The sequence below is a fragment of the Nyctibius grandis genome, chromosome 8 (assembly GCF_013368605.1).
Source record: "Nyctibius grandis isolate bNycGra1 chromosome 8, bNycGra1.pri, whole genome shotgun sequence".
Classification (NCBI taxonomy): domain Eukaryota; kingdom Metazoa; phylum Chordata; class Aves; order Nyctibiiformes; family Nyctibiidae; genus Nyctibius; species Nyctibius grandis.
In genome coordinates this window covers 49,227,089-49,243,270 of record NC_090665.1, presented here as the reverse complement: position 1 = coordinate 49,243,270, position 16,182 = coordinate 49,227,089, and the positions used below count along the sequence as shown (strand labels likewise).

Genomic DNA, 16,182 nt, shown 5'->3' with positions numbered 1-16,182 from the left:
GAAGCCAACCTTGTAGCTTTGCCTGCGTAACCAAGCAGGGGAGACAGCAATATGATGATCTCCTTTGACTTCTGTTAGAATTTTGAGTTGGAATTTTCACCGTTTCATGGACTATTTTTATTAAATAGGCCTTATTTTGCTAATGAAATCCTAGATAGTGTTTCTAGCTCATTAATACATAGCAGTAAATCATATAACTCTGACTATCAAGCTGTGCTAGGTTTGCATTTATTCAACTTTTCTCATATATGCTCCAAAGAGGCAGAGTGGATCTGATTCCAGAAAGCACTCTTTGCTTGGCCTTTGGGCTAAGTAATATTTTTTATTTGAAGGCAAAGTTATTTGAGTCACTGAAGATAACCTTATGAAAGAGATTACTGCTGCAATAAAACATGAAATAGAATCACAAAATCATAGAATCATTTTGGTTGGAAAAGACCTTTAAGACCATCAGGTCCAACCGTTAACCCAGCACTGCCAAGGCCACCACTAACCCATGTCCCTCAGCACCACATCTACACGGCTTTTAAATCCCTCCAGGGATGGGGACTCCACCACTGCCCTGGGCAGCCTGTGCCAGTGCTTGACAACCCTTTGGGTCAAGAATTTTTTCCTGATCTCCAATCTAAACCCCCCCGGCACAACTTGAGGCCGTTTCCTCTCATCGTGTCGCTGGGAGAAGAGACCGACCTCCCCCTCGCTACACCCTCCTTTCAGGCAGTTGTAGAGAGCGAGAAGGTCTCCCTCAGCCTCCTCCAGGCTAAACACCCCCAGGTCCCTCAACTGCTCCTCATGACACTTGTGTTCCAGACCCTTCACCAGCTCCGTTGCCCTTCTCTGGACTCACTCCAGCACCTTTGTACTAGTGCCGGTACAAATAATATTAAAAAAATAAATCTTTATTTTTTAAAATAATCCTTGGGAAAATTATTTTTAGCACATCTAAAGAAGGAGAGGAGAGCTTGGCAAACTCAAAAGAAAATGGAACTCGGGTTTTATTTCAAGCCATAGAATCAACAGTGCCCTTTAACTTATTAATAGCTCTAATGTGGGAACATTAGTGGTAATTATAGCCCATCAAGGTCTGATCCCACAAAGAAATGGGTTAAAACTGCAAGTTTTTGTAAAGTATTTGAATATGTTGTTGTTCCTATTATGCAAAGAGAAAGAAGAGGAAGGAGACCAGAAGATGGTGCTTAGCCTAACGAAGTGAAACCACGCAAGAGTGGTGCTGTGGAAAGAGGGCACGGCGATCCAGGAGGAGACAGAGCTCATCCAAAGATAAATTTATCCTGGGAATAAGAAAATTCTTACCCGTTCAGCAGTCCAATGTAGAGAAACCTTCCCCTGATTGCTCCCAGTGGAAGACAAGTAACTGCTTTTAAGATAGATGTTAAAATATTTATGAGGGAAATCACACGCCACAGTGCAACAGCAGAGCTGGGTTGGGTAAGCCACGAGGCATATGCTAATTACAGGTTCCACCGCTGCGTTCGTTTTTCTACGAGAATTAAAGATCTGTTTAAAGTTCCCTGCGCAGTTTGCATACAACAGCCATGTCCTTAAGCCATGGGAAAGAACAGAGAGCCAATCTCTAGGAGAGGGACACGGAGCTGCAGCCTGTGCTGCGGGCTGAGGAGTTGCCTCCAAGAGGTGGTCGGTCTTTGTCTCTGCCATGAGCCACTCTCCTTTTCCTCCTGTGGAACCTGTTGCATCTCCCAGTTCCAGAAAGAAATTAAATGTTTCAGTCACTGCTAATTCTGATGCATTACTGGATTATTATTATTTTTTAAAGGCCCAAAGAGAACATCTGGAAAGATCTCTTCCCACAGGCAAAAGAAGTGGTGACTAGTGTTATTTTTGACAGCTATTTATACACACCGCTCTTAAAACTTGCAGTGATGCAGATTCCTCATCCTTCCCGTGCAGCCCAGCGCTGTTTGCCTTCGTAGCTATTCTGGGTCCTACCTGCTGCAGGTGGGACCTGTTGATCTTGTCCTTTCACTGCAAGGTGATCCCCTGTAATCACAGAGGCTTTTCTGAGGAATGGTCGCAGGGTCAATCCTTGCTCTCCCAGTATGCGTGCAGTTGGCTGCTCTTATTAAAGAGCAGATTATTTTTTTCTTGGCCTTATTGAATTATTTTTTTTTCTGGTGAAAATATTTCTCTTAGTCACTAAGTTTATTTTGAATTTTAATCTGCCCTCTGCAACGCCTGCAGCTCCTTCTCCTTACGGCACACCCAGCTCTGAGGTTCATGCATTAAAACCCCCGAGGCTGGTGCCCGCCCGCAGCTCGGCAGTTCCTGAACGATCCTTCATTTGTTCCAGTACGACTGCACTGCTCTGCTCACAGAAATGCGAGATAACCCGAGGATAAAGGAGGATATATAAAGCCAAATTTTATTCTGTTCCCTCGCAGTAATTTTCCTCATAAATACTTCTTGGGATTATGAAATATGCCTTGCAGTAGGAACCGGCTATGTCAGGGCTGTGCTATTTTATCCCGTTAAACACTAAGGCACGCGGTGTTCAGCGCCTGCTTCGTTTACCCTATTAATGTATTAGCAAGATGCTTTTTCGTTGCATTATTTAATGGAAGGGGGGGGTTTATTTTATATGACCAAGTTTATCTGTGTCTAAATGGAATTCCATTAAAGAAACACCCTACAACGATGCATAAGGGTTTAAAATTGGGTTTGTTTCTGCTGCTCTATCTGAAAGATCAGAGGGAGCCGGCTTTGTCTGAGCACCACCATTGTTCTGATTTTATGATGCCCGGAGACATTTGCTTGAGGAAATAACTTGATAGACAGCAGCGTGTGGGGAATCTGTTATTTACACTGCTTACGTACCGAACGGGCTTGTGTGTTAGGGCTGATACCGGTAAGAGTGTCCCCAACTCACAGAATCCCAGAATCAATGAGGTTGGAAGAGCCCTCTGGGCTCATCGAGTCCAACCATTGCCCTGACACCACCATGGCAACTAGACCAGGGCACTAAGTGCCACGTCCAGTCTTCTCTTAAACCCCTCCAGAGATGGTGACTCCACCACCTCCCTGGGCAGCCCCTTCCAATGGCTAATGACCCTTGCTGAGAAGAAATGCTTCCTGATGGCCAACCTGAACCTCCCCTGGCCAAGCTTGAGGCTGTGTCCTCTTGTCCTAGCACTGGTTGCCCGGGAGAAGAGGCCGACTCCCACTCCACTACAACCTCCCTTCAGGTAGTTGTAGACTGCACTAAGGTCACCTCTGAGCCTCCTCTTCTCCAGGCTAAACACCCCCAGCTCCCTCAGCCGTTCCTCATAGGTCAGACCCTCCAGACCCTTCCCCAGCTGCCCATTTTCCACGCGTTACCTGCATCCATTGTAAACACAGCAACGTGGAGTAACAGAGACGGTGCAAAGCCCACACTTCCCAACACCACTGAGCAAGAACACCAGCACGACCGTGTACTCAGAGTGAGCAATGACTACAGGGATTGTTAGGTACCACTGTGTGGTAATTGCCTGTAAATGGGGACTGTTCTATTGGCAACTATACGCTAAAATATAAAATGCAAGTTTGGAAACAAATCACACCTAGGTGATAAAGTTTTAACAATACCTTTTCATTGGGAAAACAGTAGCAATATAAAGTGCTTATATTCAAATGTATTCAAATGCAGTAGTTTGGGTTATAGCATGTTTTTTAACAATTCAAGGGTGTGTGTATACTGAACAGAAAATGCTAATGGCTTCTGTAGGTCTCTAACTATCATATCACTAATAATTAGATGCTGAACCCCTTCAAAAAGCACATGTTGACACTGAGGACCACAGCGATTCCTTTGGCACGGGAAGTAAAAATGTCCAAAATCAAAATTTTTGAGTTATCATGATCTCATGCTTAAGTATAAGATACCCATGTGCCTCCCTTCTTGGAGAGGATTTTTTTTCTGATATCTTAAATACTCTACAATAATAGCATCCGTTTAATTAGAATTAAAAGGTTATCTTACCCTCTCTCAATTAATTACTCAAATTTTGCCAATCTATCTGTAACTTTACATATGATCAAATGACCATGACTTTTTTAAGTATAAATTAGCTGGAAAATTTACTCACCATTTATAAGTTTGAAAAATTAGAGAGGTTTGTTTCTCTAAAATAACACCCTCTTTTTTTTTCTTTTTTTTTACATTAAATGTTTAGCTGTGAACAATAACAGATTTAAACCGGGATTTCTATGAGAAGAGTAAATAACAATGTGGAAAATAAAACATTAGATTTTGGAAGGTGACAGGAAGGAGAAATGAGTTTTAGGGAAAAACCTATGATTTTAGGGTTCCATTTGTCAACACAGCTTTTGAGAGTGGGTTGTTCATAGGAGAGAGGCTGCTGAGAGGTGGTTGACCCAGGCAGGTCTCAAGGCAGCGAAACTGGGGAAAAGCAAACAGGAGACAGCAAAAATCTTAAAGGTGACCTGATTTGATGCCCCCCTGGCACGGCCACCGCCCCTGGAGCACGGCTGCTCCTTGCTGCTGCCCACCAAAGCTCTTCCCAGCCCAGGACCATGGTTCCACACGCAACTCTGCCCAATTGATGGCTCGATCTCAACCGCTTTCTCTTCAGCCTGAGCATGGGATGCTCTCCTTGGAAAAGAGAGCAATTCTGTCTGCAAGATCACACGTTGCTGGTGCGTCAACCTAAGGGCGCTGGAGGTGCTTCCATACACGTACTATGTACATTGAGTTGCCTGCACGAAGTACTTCTGAGAAGTTGCTGACTTTGGAAATGCTTTGTTCCAGAGAGTTGTTTGAGAATAGAAATTAAGACACTTAAAAACCTTTTGCACATAGTTAACAGCCTCCATCAGTTATGGTCTTGCTTTTCTATGAGCTTAATGAAATGCAGCTGTTAAGTGTTCCCTAAGTAGGTCTAGTCTGAACAACTGCAAAATGTCTGGCATGCCCCATCACATTAATAAGCAAGCAAAAATCATCTTGCTTAAAATTTACATTAGTGTGTGTGTATTTTTAGCTGGTTTTAAATTATTCCTTTGCTGTTTACAATATTTAGCATGAATTATTTGTTAGTGTCTAAGTGGGTGGAACGGGAAGGGCGACTCTGACTATGGCGGAGGGCAGGGAGGGAAGCGTGTCTCTTCTGCTGCCTCCCTGGGCGGGTGTTTCCACAGCCAGGGGACCCAAATGCCCAGGCAAAGAACCCCACAATTAGGAAATTACAGAATCACAGAATCAGTCAGGTTGGAAGAGCCCCCTGGGATCATCGAGTCCAACCATTGCCCTGACACCACCATGGCAACTAGACCAGGGCACTAAGTGCCATGGCCAGTCTTCTCTTAAACACCTCCAGAGATGGGGACTCCACCACCTCCCTGGGCAGCCCCTTCCAATGGCTAATGACCCTTGCTGAGAAGAAATGCTTCCTAATGGCCAACCTGACCCTCCCCTGGCCAAGCTTGAGGCTGTGTCCTCTTGTCCTAGTGCTGGTTGCCTGGGAGAAGAGGCCGACTCCCACTGCGCTACAACCTCCCTTCTGGTAGTTGGAGACTGCACTAAGGTCACCTCTGAGCCTCCTCTTCTCCAGGCTAAACACCCCCAGCTCCCTCAGCCGTTCCTTGTAGGTCAAGGTCATTACAATGCTGGGTGGCTGAGCTAGTTATCATGTTTTGATTGCTTGACTTTCTTTTTAGTCCTGTAAATGTGTTATATTTTAAGTCAATCAGAATCAGTGTAAAGAACATTTCGAATTAGATACAGAGCATATCACAACCAGGGTCTTATGGCCGAAACAAGAAATGCTTCTTTCCTGTTCTCTGTGCACACCCAGAGATACACACAAACACACACAGGGATAACGTTTCACTTTAAAACATTGCTGGTGGCTTATCTAGCTCAAGTATCTAAAAGATAAGCTTTAATATTTTAGTGCAACAAATAGCTGGTTTTTACTTCTGCAGTTATAGCAATAATCTTTTATTCTCTGTATTCCTATTTTAAGACTCAAAACCCACTGCATTATTCATTTGAATTAGAAATAAGAAACAAATCAGTGTAAGCCATTCGTTTTATAGTTTCTGCACCGCACAGCAGCCTCGTGTGGATGCCGATGAAGGGGGCCTGACAATACCCCTCTGCTACAACCCCATCGGTCTGTTGGGGGCTCATCTTCGACCCTCCCTGCCAACGCTCACATTTCAGAGAATGACAAAGCCACTCTTAAGAACCTCGCAGCTTTTGGCTATATCCTCTGCAGCTCTGTCTTAGCATAAGCTGGAGGAGTTGCATAAATCCATCCAGGCAGAGTCAGCTCATGGACAACTCGTGCAATATTTCCTGTCTCCTTTCTCAAGGATTTTCAGATGTATTTGTCTCGGTAGTGCTGAGTGAGTCCTGGCTAGAAAAAATACACAAAAGCAAAATTCTACCCAAAATTGCACCCACGCAACCCAGAGAATGGCTGTGAGGGCATTAACAGAGCAAAACTTGGCTGTTCCCCATACTAATGTATTTGATGTAGATGATGCTACATGGAGGTGGTGCCCCCCAGCATGTTCCTACCTTGGTCCCAGCATAATCCTTGTCCTTATGGTTTCGTGAGCAAGGACTGGGGAGACAAATGAGCACTGTGCACAGGTGAGGACACGTCCAGTGGCGTTGAGCTACCTCGGCTAACAGTTTGTCATACCAGTAAACACGTTCCTCAGTGCCCCGTGAGCCATCGCACAAAACGTGTTTCACTCCTCCGAAAGCTGGGGCCGCAGAGCTCTTCACTGATTTCCTCCCTTTGACTTTCTTCACAGGGATAAGCAAAACATTTTGATCATACCTCATTTATTTATAAAATAATCTCCTGCAAATATATGCCGTTATTTTAAATATAAGCATTTTGCATTTCAAATGCGTTCTGGGGGTGTTGGCCTGGGCAGCGCTGTACGTTTTTCTCTCATTAAAAGGCATTTCAGTGACTCATAGCACTAACAGAGGAGCATCAGACTGGAGAGGACCTTGAGTCACCACATCCAGCTCCCACAGACACGGTCCAAACGCATTTCAACATTACTCAAATTATCAGCATTTTCCAAGTGTTATTATCATGGTCAAAGCTCTGTTTAATCAAAGTCTCCATCTGGAACACGCTTCAAAAGGGCCTCCTCATTCAGATTTATCTATTGAACTTCACTAGTGAATCTTCCATCGCTGTAAATTTCCTGTCTCGGGCAGTTAGCCTTGAGGATGATTGCATTTGCATAAGACTAAACAAATCGGCGTCTTCGCTGATTCATTTTTGCGCAAGATTTTAAGGTTTTGTTCTCTCAAGGTCAAGTTTTCTACACTCCTGCCTGGCCTCCAAGGCACAGAACGAGATTTCTCTTCTTGACAAACTTTCCTTTGGTCAAAACACTCGTAAGCCTGTTCCGGCGCTCTCCAAGCAGATTACCTCTCCTATCACAAGCCATTGCTTTCTAATTCAGTCCTTTATAGACTGTCGACCCGCTCCTCCAAAGCCATAAATCCTCAGCTAACTTCAAGTGTAACAATATTTAGAGATGCTATCTGTAGGACTCGGCTGAGCCTTCAGAGTCCCATTATCTTACAATCTTTTCTTTTAAAAAAACATTTTTGACAGCTCAGTCTTTTTCATCTTTTTTTTTTCTTACTGCTTTGACCTTGAGTTAGTTTATTCCTTCCTTGTGTATTTTAAATGTTGCACAAAAAAATATTTATTAAGACTTTCCTATAATAAATCATTAACCTGAATATAGTTAAATGAAATGCTTATTAACATCATTCTGCATAATCCATTTAATAGAATTAGTCTTGCTTATTCAGACAACCTAAAGAGGTCCGTGCTTTTGTCTACAAGGCACGAGCATTAAAGCTTATAATTATTTCTGGCTAATGCAGTCCTTGGTGTTAGGAAATGTTGGTTTGCGTGTTCCGGCATAGTACTTTTCCTAATCTCTTGTATTAATTAGAGATAGTGATATAATATTACTTTGTTCCTTTCTATTCACCACCAGGAGAGATGTCTGAATATAATCCTATCTACGCTAAGAGCGTGCTTAAATATTTTCACAACTGCTAACTGTTATAAAACATTAGGATTATGTAGCATAATCACTAAATTAGAAAAAGGGGGGCTTGATAAGAGCACGGGGACTCAGAGGCATGCACACAGGGCCCTTGGCCGGTGGTCGGGCTCCAGCAGCGGTGGAGGACGGTGGAGCAGGGCTTTCTTCTTCAGCAGGACTGTGACAGCGTGTAAATGACTCCTGGGAAAGATGCTAGATGCGGTCCCTCAGTGACTGAAGCCGATATATTTTAAAGTTATTGCATCTTCTGAATCCTGAGTCATGTTATATTTCAAACATCAGACTTTTCCTCAAGCTCATTTTAATCATCTTCTAGGTGGAAATTCTGTCTTTCAAGGTACCACCACCATGGCTCTGAACTGAATTCGCACCACCAGATCAGCACAAGGGGAGCCAAACAACTTGACCTTGGTTTCTATTTCAGATAGTTACAGAATCCCAGAATCAATCAGGTTGGAAGAGCCCTCTGGGATCATCGAGTCCAACCATTGCCCTGACACCACCATGGCAACTAGACCAGGGCACTAAGGGCCATGTCCAGGCTTTTCTTAAACCCCTCCAGAGATGGTGACTCCACCACCTCCCTGGGCAGCCCCTTCCAATGGCTAATGACCCTTGCTGAGAAGAAATGCTTCCTAATGTCCAACCTGACCCTCCCCTGGCCAAGCTTGAGGCTGTGTCCTCTTGCCCAGAGACATTGCTCTGGACGGGAATCTTTAGCCAGATAAACACCTCTCTGCAGGCCGGCCGCTGTCCTCCGTCCCCTCTCTGTGCACCAAGAGCTTCACATCCTGTAAAATCAGTTGTAACCAGAGTGCTCCGTTATAAGGGTGGTGCCCGGTGTTATGGAAACGCCCAGAGGTAATCAGGGAGTCAAATAATTCAGGCTTTTATTTAACACCTAATCATACATACCTCCACCATTATCTCGCTCTACAAATATAATATTTTCAAACGTTTAAACCTTTTCATTCATTCCTGTACTAAGGTTTTCAGTCTGACATAGCGAACCGTCAAAAAAACCCTACGAAAATTAACCAGTCCAAGTACACAATGACCTTGCCTAGCATTACACAGCAGTGGTAATGAAAGCAAGGACTATTTAGTACTTATAAAAAATAATTATTCATTCTAGATTAATGACTAAGCAGACCATACTAAGTATCCTTAATTTTAAAGGTAAGTTTGTTTACTTTTTAAAGTTTGTAAAACACCACAAAAGATCTACGGAATTTTGTTAATATTTGGGAACAAAATTTTCTTCTGCCAGCAAAGCAATCAGGTAGCCACAGGAAAAGTTAATCAAAATGCTGAGGTGGAAAAGAAAAGGGCTGCAGGATCTTATTAATTTTTAAGAATTTTTAAGAGCCAAGCACGACGTTTTAAACTGTATGCCATCCAGCAGACTGACCGTGACGTTGTAATTGATGCCACTAGCAGGGAGAGAGGGACATCTGCTTATAAATTCACTTGGGAGACTAGAAACACTCGGAGATTTCCAGAAGTCAAACTGAAGTGAAGAGGCATAACAATCTGGCAAGGCTTGCCCAGTCAGTAAGTCACCAGCCATCATACCTGAGCCAGCCGGGTGTTCCCCAGCTGAACCAGCGCCCTGCCCGTTCCTGCCAGCCCAGCTGCCCAACGGGTGCTCTAATTTGGGCTGCTCATTATAAAAGACGACTATTAAAGCCAGCTGAAGAGCAGTCAGGCGTTTGTCCACCGACAGCCAAATTAAAGGGTTGAAGAAGGGCACCACGATGCCCGTGCTGAACTGCCCTGTGCAGGCACATGGCAAACGTCCTCCAGCTACCGGTTCCAGTTTGAATTGAAATAGCGTGGCCTTGTAAACCTCCAGTACACAGTTCCAAAAAAGCTTTTTAAAGCCAGTATCTGATCAGTTTGCTGTTGGCATGCCGTGGATTTTGGGGCCATCTCCACAATAACAGCAATGTCTTTGTTCGGGGGGACTCTTGGGGCCATGCGGACCCAAATGTGAATAGCTCCGGGTTTATTTTGGTTTTCTACAGCAAATGTCACTGCAGGTCTTGGTTAGTGAAACTCTACCCAGCCGGTACTAATCCACAGCCCATAATGCCAGCAGGCTCACACCAGTTTGTCCTCCTGAAAGGAAGCTGAAGAAAAAGAGCAGATATTAAAGGCGCTGGAGAATAATGTTAAATTTTGGCTCAAGCTCTTTCAGAGCATTAGTCCCAGTGAACCTGGAGGTGACACAGCACAGCTGGAATTCATCCTTTATTGCAATGCCAAAGAAAGGTTTGAAGGAACTCAGAGAGCTCATTAAATGGCTTTTGAACTGAAATCCTGTTTGTCAGTCCCAGCCACAGCACCGACCCCGAGCTCCTCGGTGGGGTGAGGTGTGGGACGGGGTGGGTTGAACAGGGCTGATATATTGCCCATGGGTCAGCAAAACCAGCCCCTGCACTTCAGCATCCCTCTGCCATGTGAGCTCAGCCCTCAGGGCAGCTTATCCAACCCCAGCAGGGTCCAGTCACTTACACTGGTCCAGTCACTTACACTGGTCCGGATTTGCTTCTCTTTCAGGTTTCTTTCACATCAAATTCCTCTGGTTAGCCAGCTTTGGGAGCCATAACTCTTTTCTATTATCTACCCAAGCCTATGTATTTTTCCCCCATTAATTCACCTAGTACCTTTGTGCTGAAACAATCCAGATATGATTTAATAAGCTTTAGAAAGATAGTACTGGTTCATATGCAGGAAATCAGATTTACATAATTTTCCACTCGCTTTCATAACCACCGTAGTTCAAATTATCTTTACGTTGGGGAAGCTCTTTTAATATGATAAAATGAAATACCACCTATGCTCCGCTTCCACTTGCTAGCCTGATTTTTGTAATAAATTAAGTGTTGATTTGTCATACTGACTTGTCACAGAAAGTTCCATCTTAATGAGAAGAGAGTGCCCTGTCCTGCAGTTAGTCATGGTTATAAGTCACTAAACTAAGCTGCAAAATCAAGCTTCATCTTGTAATTTTTTTTTTTTATTACCTGAACCTTTCTGCATGGGGGGGGAAATGAATGATTTTTGGTTTTATCACATACTCTGCGCCTAATAAAATGTCATACGTTGACAATGGACCCGGTAGCACATAGCTCAGGTTTCTGTACAGAAAGCAAAGGCATGTCTGTGTTTCCATGTTCAGACTGAACAAGACTTGAAATATCCTGGTGTCTCCCTGCCAGAGGTGGACTTGACACTGGTGAGGGGCAGCAGTGCTGTCGGAGGTGGCTCATTCCTGGGCAAGGCGGTGGGACAAGCTTTGGCTTGGCCCCATGGAAACCATCTCCTGCACCAACTGTGTAGCCATCTCCATGTACCTGCAGAGTAGAGCTGTTGGCTGAAGTCTTCTCTTCAGACCATCTCTTGGTGTTCTTGGTCCAGATAGCCCAGGTGCCTTGTGGATGGGTCATCAGGAATGAGCTTGGAAATTTGTGTTCCCCTCCTGCCTGTCCAACACCTCTGTCCTCTGCAAGCAAAAGGCCTTGAGTCCCATACATGGGCACCAAGCTGGCTCAGTCCTGCTCAGCATCCACCAGCTGAGCCCCATCCATGTTTCTGGCAGACGTTGGGTCAGTCTAGTCAAAAAAGCAAGTTCTGCAAGTTGTGTTTAAATGAAGTGCCATGGACATAAGGGATGCCTGCTTGGAGAAACGGCATGTGATACAAGACGTGCACAGAAATTATGTTTTAGAATAATCTATATTATATAGTCTGGAAAGCAAAACCTCACTTGTTTCTTGACACTGCTTGCTTATATTTTAACTCTTTTTTGCATGCACTTACTGTAATATTTACTTAGGAATTTGAGGAAGGCTTTGTAGTAAAGCAAGTAAATGCAATTTCTTCAGAGAGACCGAAAATAAATATGAATCTCTTTGGCTAAGCAAAATTGTCAAACTTTGGCTTCTAAACTCAGACGGAAAATGAGTTGTTTTCCAACAGATCTAAATCTACTCACCTCTCATTGATTTCAGTGGAGATCTTAACGCTCAGTAAGTTAAACACAGAAATTATTCAGATGTTTAAACATGAAGTTAAGTACTCACGTGCTTGCCTCAATAACAATTTATCCTCTTTAAAACAAAAAGTGATGCCCACTGAGCGGGGCAGCAGGAGGGCTTGGCCACCTTTGCAGCATTTTCTCCACTTTTCAGAAGAATATTTTTGCTGCCCTAATAGTTATCTTAGAAGAATTAATGAAAATGAAGAATATGGGGGGGTCTAAGAGTGGAAGTTTTCACTTAACGCCTTTTCCTTCTCTTTGCAGCTCCCAGTACAGCCCAGTACGGGATCACCGGTGACGCCGAAGTCCTCTTCTCCTGCTGGTACCTTGTGTTGACACTGTCCTCCCTCACCAGCATATTCTACCTGAAGAACATCATTCTGCACTAAGTGTAAAGACCCATAAAAGGCTTTTAAGGATTCTCTGAAAGTGCTGATGACTGGCTCCAATCTGGTAGAGTTTGTTAAAAGCAGCGTGGGATGTAATCAGCAGTGCTTACATGGGGATGATCGCCTTCTGTAGAATTGCTCATTATGTAAATACTTTAATTCTACTCCTTTTTTTTGATTAGCTGCATTACCTTGTGAAGCAGTACACATTGTCCTTTTTTAAGACGTGAAAGCTCTGAAATTACTTTTAGAGAATATTAATTGTGATTTCATGTTTGTAATCTACAAGTTTTCAGAAGCATTCAGTCATGGTCTGCTGAGTTGCAGACCGTAGTTTACAAAAGAAAAAAAAGAATTATTGCAGTAAAAATGTGCTTCTTTAAGGCTGCAATACAAATATTCAGTTCCCTTCTTAAATAGCGTTCTATCCACATTCACACAGAAACACTTTTTCTTTTTTGATAAAAACAAATCAAATAATAATGCCTTCAAAATATTTCTTCAAAACGTTACACATATCTAGATTTTTCTTCTAGCATGATATTCAGGTTTCAGGAATGAGCCTTGTATTATAACTGCGTTGCGCAGTCCTGCTTTCTGTTCCCTTTTTCCTGCAAACTCAGCATGGGTGTGCCTTCATAAACCACGACTCTCCTCTTCCTCTCCAACAAAGCGGGAATGTGTTTGGGGAAATGCTGAAGCATCCTTTTGAGCGTAAGAAATCGCCAGTCGAGGACAAAGGTGCTGTTGGCTGCAGGGAAAACCCCCTCTCCCATCGCGGGGGCCATCGAGCAGCCTCGGAGGGAGGGTTTTAGGCAGCGAGTCACGGGCAGCACCGGCTCCTTTTGTGTTTCCCATCTACCCCCACTGCCCAGTAGGTGATCTCTGTAAAAACTAGTTTTCCCATTACAAAACAGAACACAAATTATTTTGAGACATCTCTTGGACCGTTTCCCTTAGTCATTCTAAATCAAACCTCCTAAATGGCTGTAAATGTGAGAAGCTCAGCAGTCCCTTTTGTATTACTGTCAAAACCGACGTGAATTGGTATTTTTCTTGCACTTGGTTTTGTACTGGTTTGGCTAATTTAGCAATGATAAAGGATGCTTTTAACTATTAGATATCTGAAAATACATGAAGTATCAAGCAGAATTTTATATATATACATATATATATAAAATACATATATATATTAAAAGGAGGTTGCTCCAATAACTGTACTGAAGCGCATGTTGCCGTCCAAGATAGACTCATCTTTACAGACAGGACTTCACTACCGACGTACTAACACCTTACCACGGCAGTTACGTCCTCACACACAATTTCCTAGCACTGCAGTTACCAACGTACCACTCATTTCACTCGGTGAAGGATCAAGTTGCTAAACACCATATAATGCTACTAACTTCTTTATTAAACAGCCCCAACAGCATTAACACACGACATTGCTCACGGTTTCCAGCTGCATTTCACAATGCCCCCTGTGTAGATTGCTGGGACGGGACTGTGGCCAACAGCCCTTGAACACAAGGTCCCCTGGTGACCCCAGCAGATCTTGACTTGCTTACAAAACAACTGCTGATGACAAGAATAATTAAACCATTGTGGACATTACGAGTCCCCCGTTCTGTATACAATCTCCAGCAGGCGACACAATTCTTATACTACAACGTTTTTCCCCCAACAGTAGGTTTGCAGCGAGCGGTACCAGACGAGCACTGTGCGTCCTCAGCGGGTCCAAACTCAGCTCCCAGCTACCCCGTGGTTGAAAAGGTGCCTCTGCATTGCGCTAGGCTCAGGATATACCATCCCATGGTAACGTGTAGACAGAATATGGAGTGAGTCTGTTGTAGTTACTGATAAAGGGTATAAACAAAACCATGTTGACTCCAGAATGTGGTACCAAAATGGCCTGGGTCACTCGGCATATGTTCAGTGACAGATCGTGCTGTTCCCATCGTGTTATTTACGGCCGGGTGTGAAGCAGTTGCTATTTTCAGCAATGTGGCATTTTTTAAAACCTTGAATAACAGGATAAAATTCATTCTTTAAGGAAATAGTATAAAATCAGTTGAAATTATCCTATACACAGTCCTGATATTCTGCTCTCTCTTGTATTGCAGCTTTAAAGTGCTCGATTTTAGAACCCATTCGCTAGAAGCAGTGGTGCTGCAGAAAGGATCATGGCAGTGCAGGTTTACGAAGAAAGAAAATGGGATATGCATAGCCCAGCTCATATGCCTCGTCTCACGTAAAACTGAGAGATGTTTCTATACTGTGGCTGGATCAAATTATATATTTCGATGATATATTTCATTTCAGTCATTCCTGGTATCTGGATCCTGATATGTCCAGCAACAGAATAGAATTAACAGCAGCTTTATGAAATGTAAAGAAAAAAAAAAATAAGTATTGACTGTTTGCATTCGTAGCAAACATGGACATGATACTCAGTCCCATCTCTGACTTCTCACTTAAATTTGGGGGGACATAATTACTGTCAAGTCTAAAAAGGAAAAAAAACCTAAGCCCCCACAAGCATTTCTAGGTGCCAATGGCGTCTCCTTAGATGACGTAGGTATTTAATACCGGTCAGCCCTGCGTGTCAGCAGTGGACGTGTGTGTGTGTGTGTGTGTGTGTGTGTGTGTGCAGAGCTGAGCACGGGGACGGCCCCCGGGGTCTGTGGGGTCCCTGCTCCCGGGGCTCTGCCCGCTCAGCCCTCGCTCCTGCAGAGATCCAGCCCTGCTTGGCTGCCTGCACCCACTCAGTCCCCCGAGAGGGGCCGTGCAGCCACGGACCTGAATTCCTGCAGGATTGGAGCTGTAGGCGGTCAAATAAAGAACCGTGGTTCTTGGTGGAGCTGTCCCATGCGGTGAACTGGGATTTGTACAGATTGGGACTTACTGGGACGTTCTCCCAAAGCGGCCGGTGCAGACTGGTGCAAATTGAACAGGGCCTTTCACAAAACCTGCCCGCCCTTTAATTTGTTGGGATGTATTTGCTTTGGGCAACTGTCTGAAGGTTTGTTCTATGCTTCTTCAAAGGGTCAACCCACACTGTTCATATCTGTCGGGCAAATATTATTATATTTATTCCCACCTTTCAAACGTGAAAAATAAATGGCTTAGCTCCAAGCAGCATAACTGAATATTTATATCACGATTGTTGTCCACATTGGAAATCCCAAAAAGTCTGTAACACCATAAGTTCCTACTTGTGCAATAACTCAGGTCTGCCCTTACCATCACGTCGGTGACGTGCAACGATGCTCTAATTACACAGTTGCTGATCATGATATTACTCTAATACTGAATTAAAGGTCGTCTCACAACTTCTTGAACAAACGCAGTTTCTCAAGGGTTTATAACTTGGCAGGAGATGCTTCCTTCATAGCTAGACACCTTTTGTTAAACTTTTCAATATATATATTTTTTTTAGAAACTATGCTGTTTTTAAGATACAGGAGTGTTAAAAACCATCACCAGTAAAAGCTGCTTTTTTGCACATTTCTAGACAAACAATGGTAAAGCTTACGCCTACCAAAATCTCCGCTTAGTCCACACAACTGTGCTATAAAGAATGTGTATACCAAAATCTGTATTTACACGGATAGACAATATGCCTTAAAGACTAAATATGCATTTACTTCT

General features: G+C 43.6%; 1 protein-coding gene across 2 annotated transcripts in view; it reads left to right on the top strand.

The window, feature by feature from the left end:
* NEGR1 (neuronal growth regulator 1) overlaps positions 1 to 15,675 on the top strand; it is a 257,739-nt gene extending 242,064 nt beyond the window's left edge. For both annotated transcript variants that reach the window (XM_068406620.1, XM_068406619.1), the window contains one exon: positions 12,407 to 15,675. In XM_068406620.1, the coding sequence (XP_068262721.1) occupies positions 12,407 to 12,531 (125 nt within the window). In that variant the 3' untranslated portion in view covers positions 12,532 to 15,675. The remainder of the gene's footprint in view (positions 1 to 12,406) is intronic.
* The last annotated feature ends 507 nt before the right edge of the window (positions 15,676 to 16,182 follow it).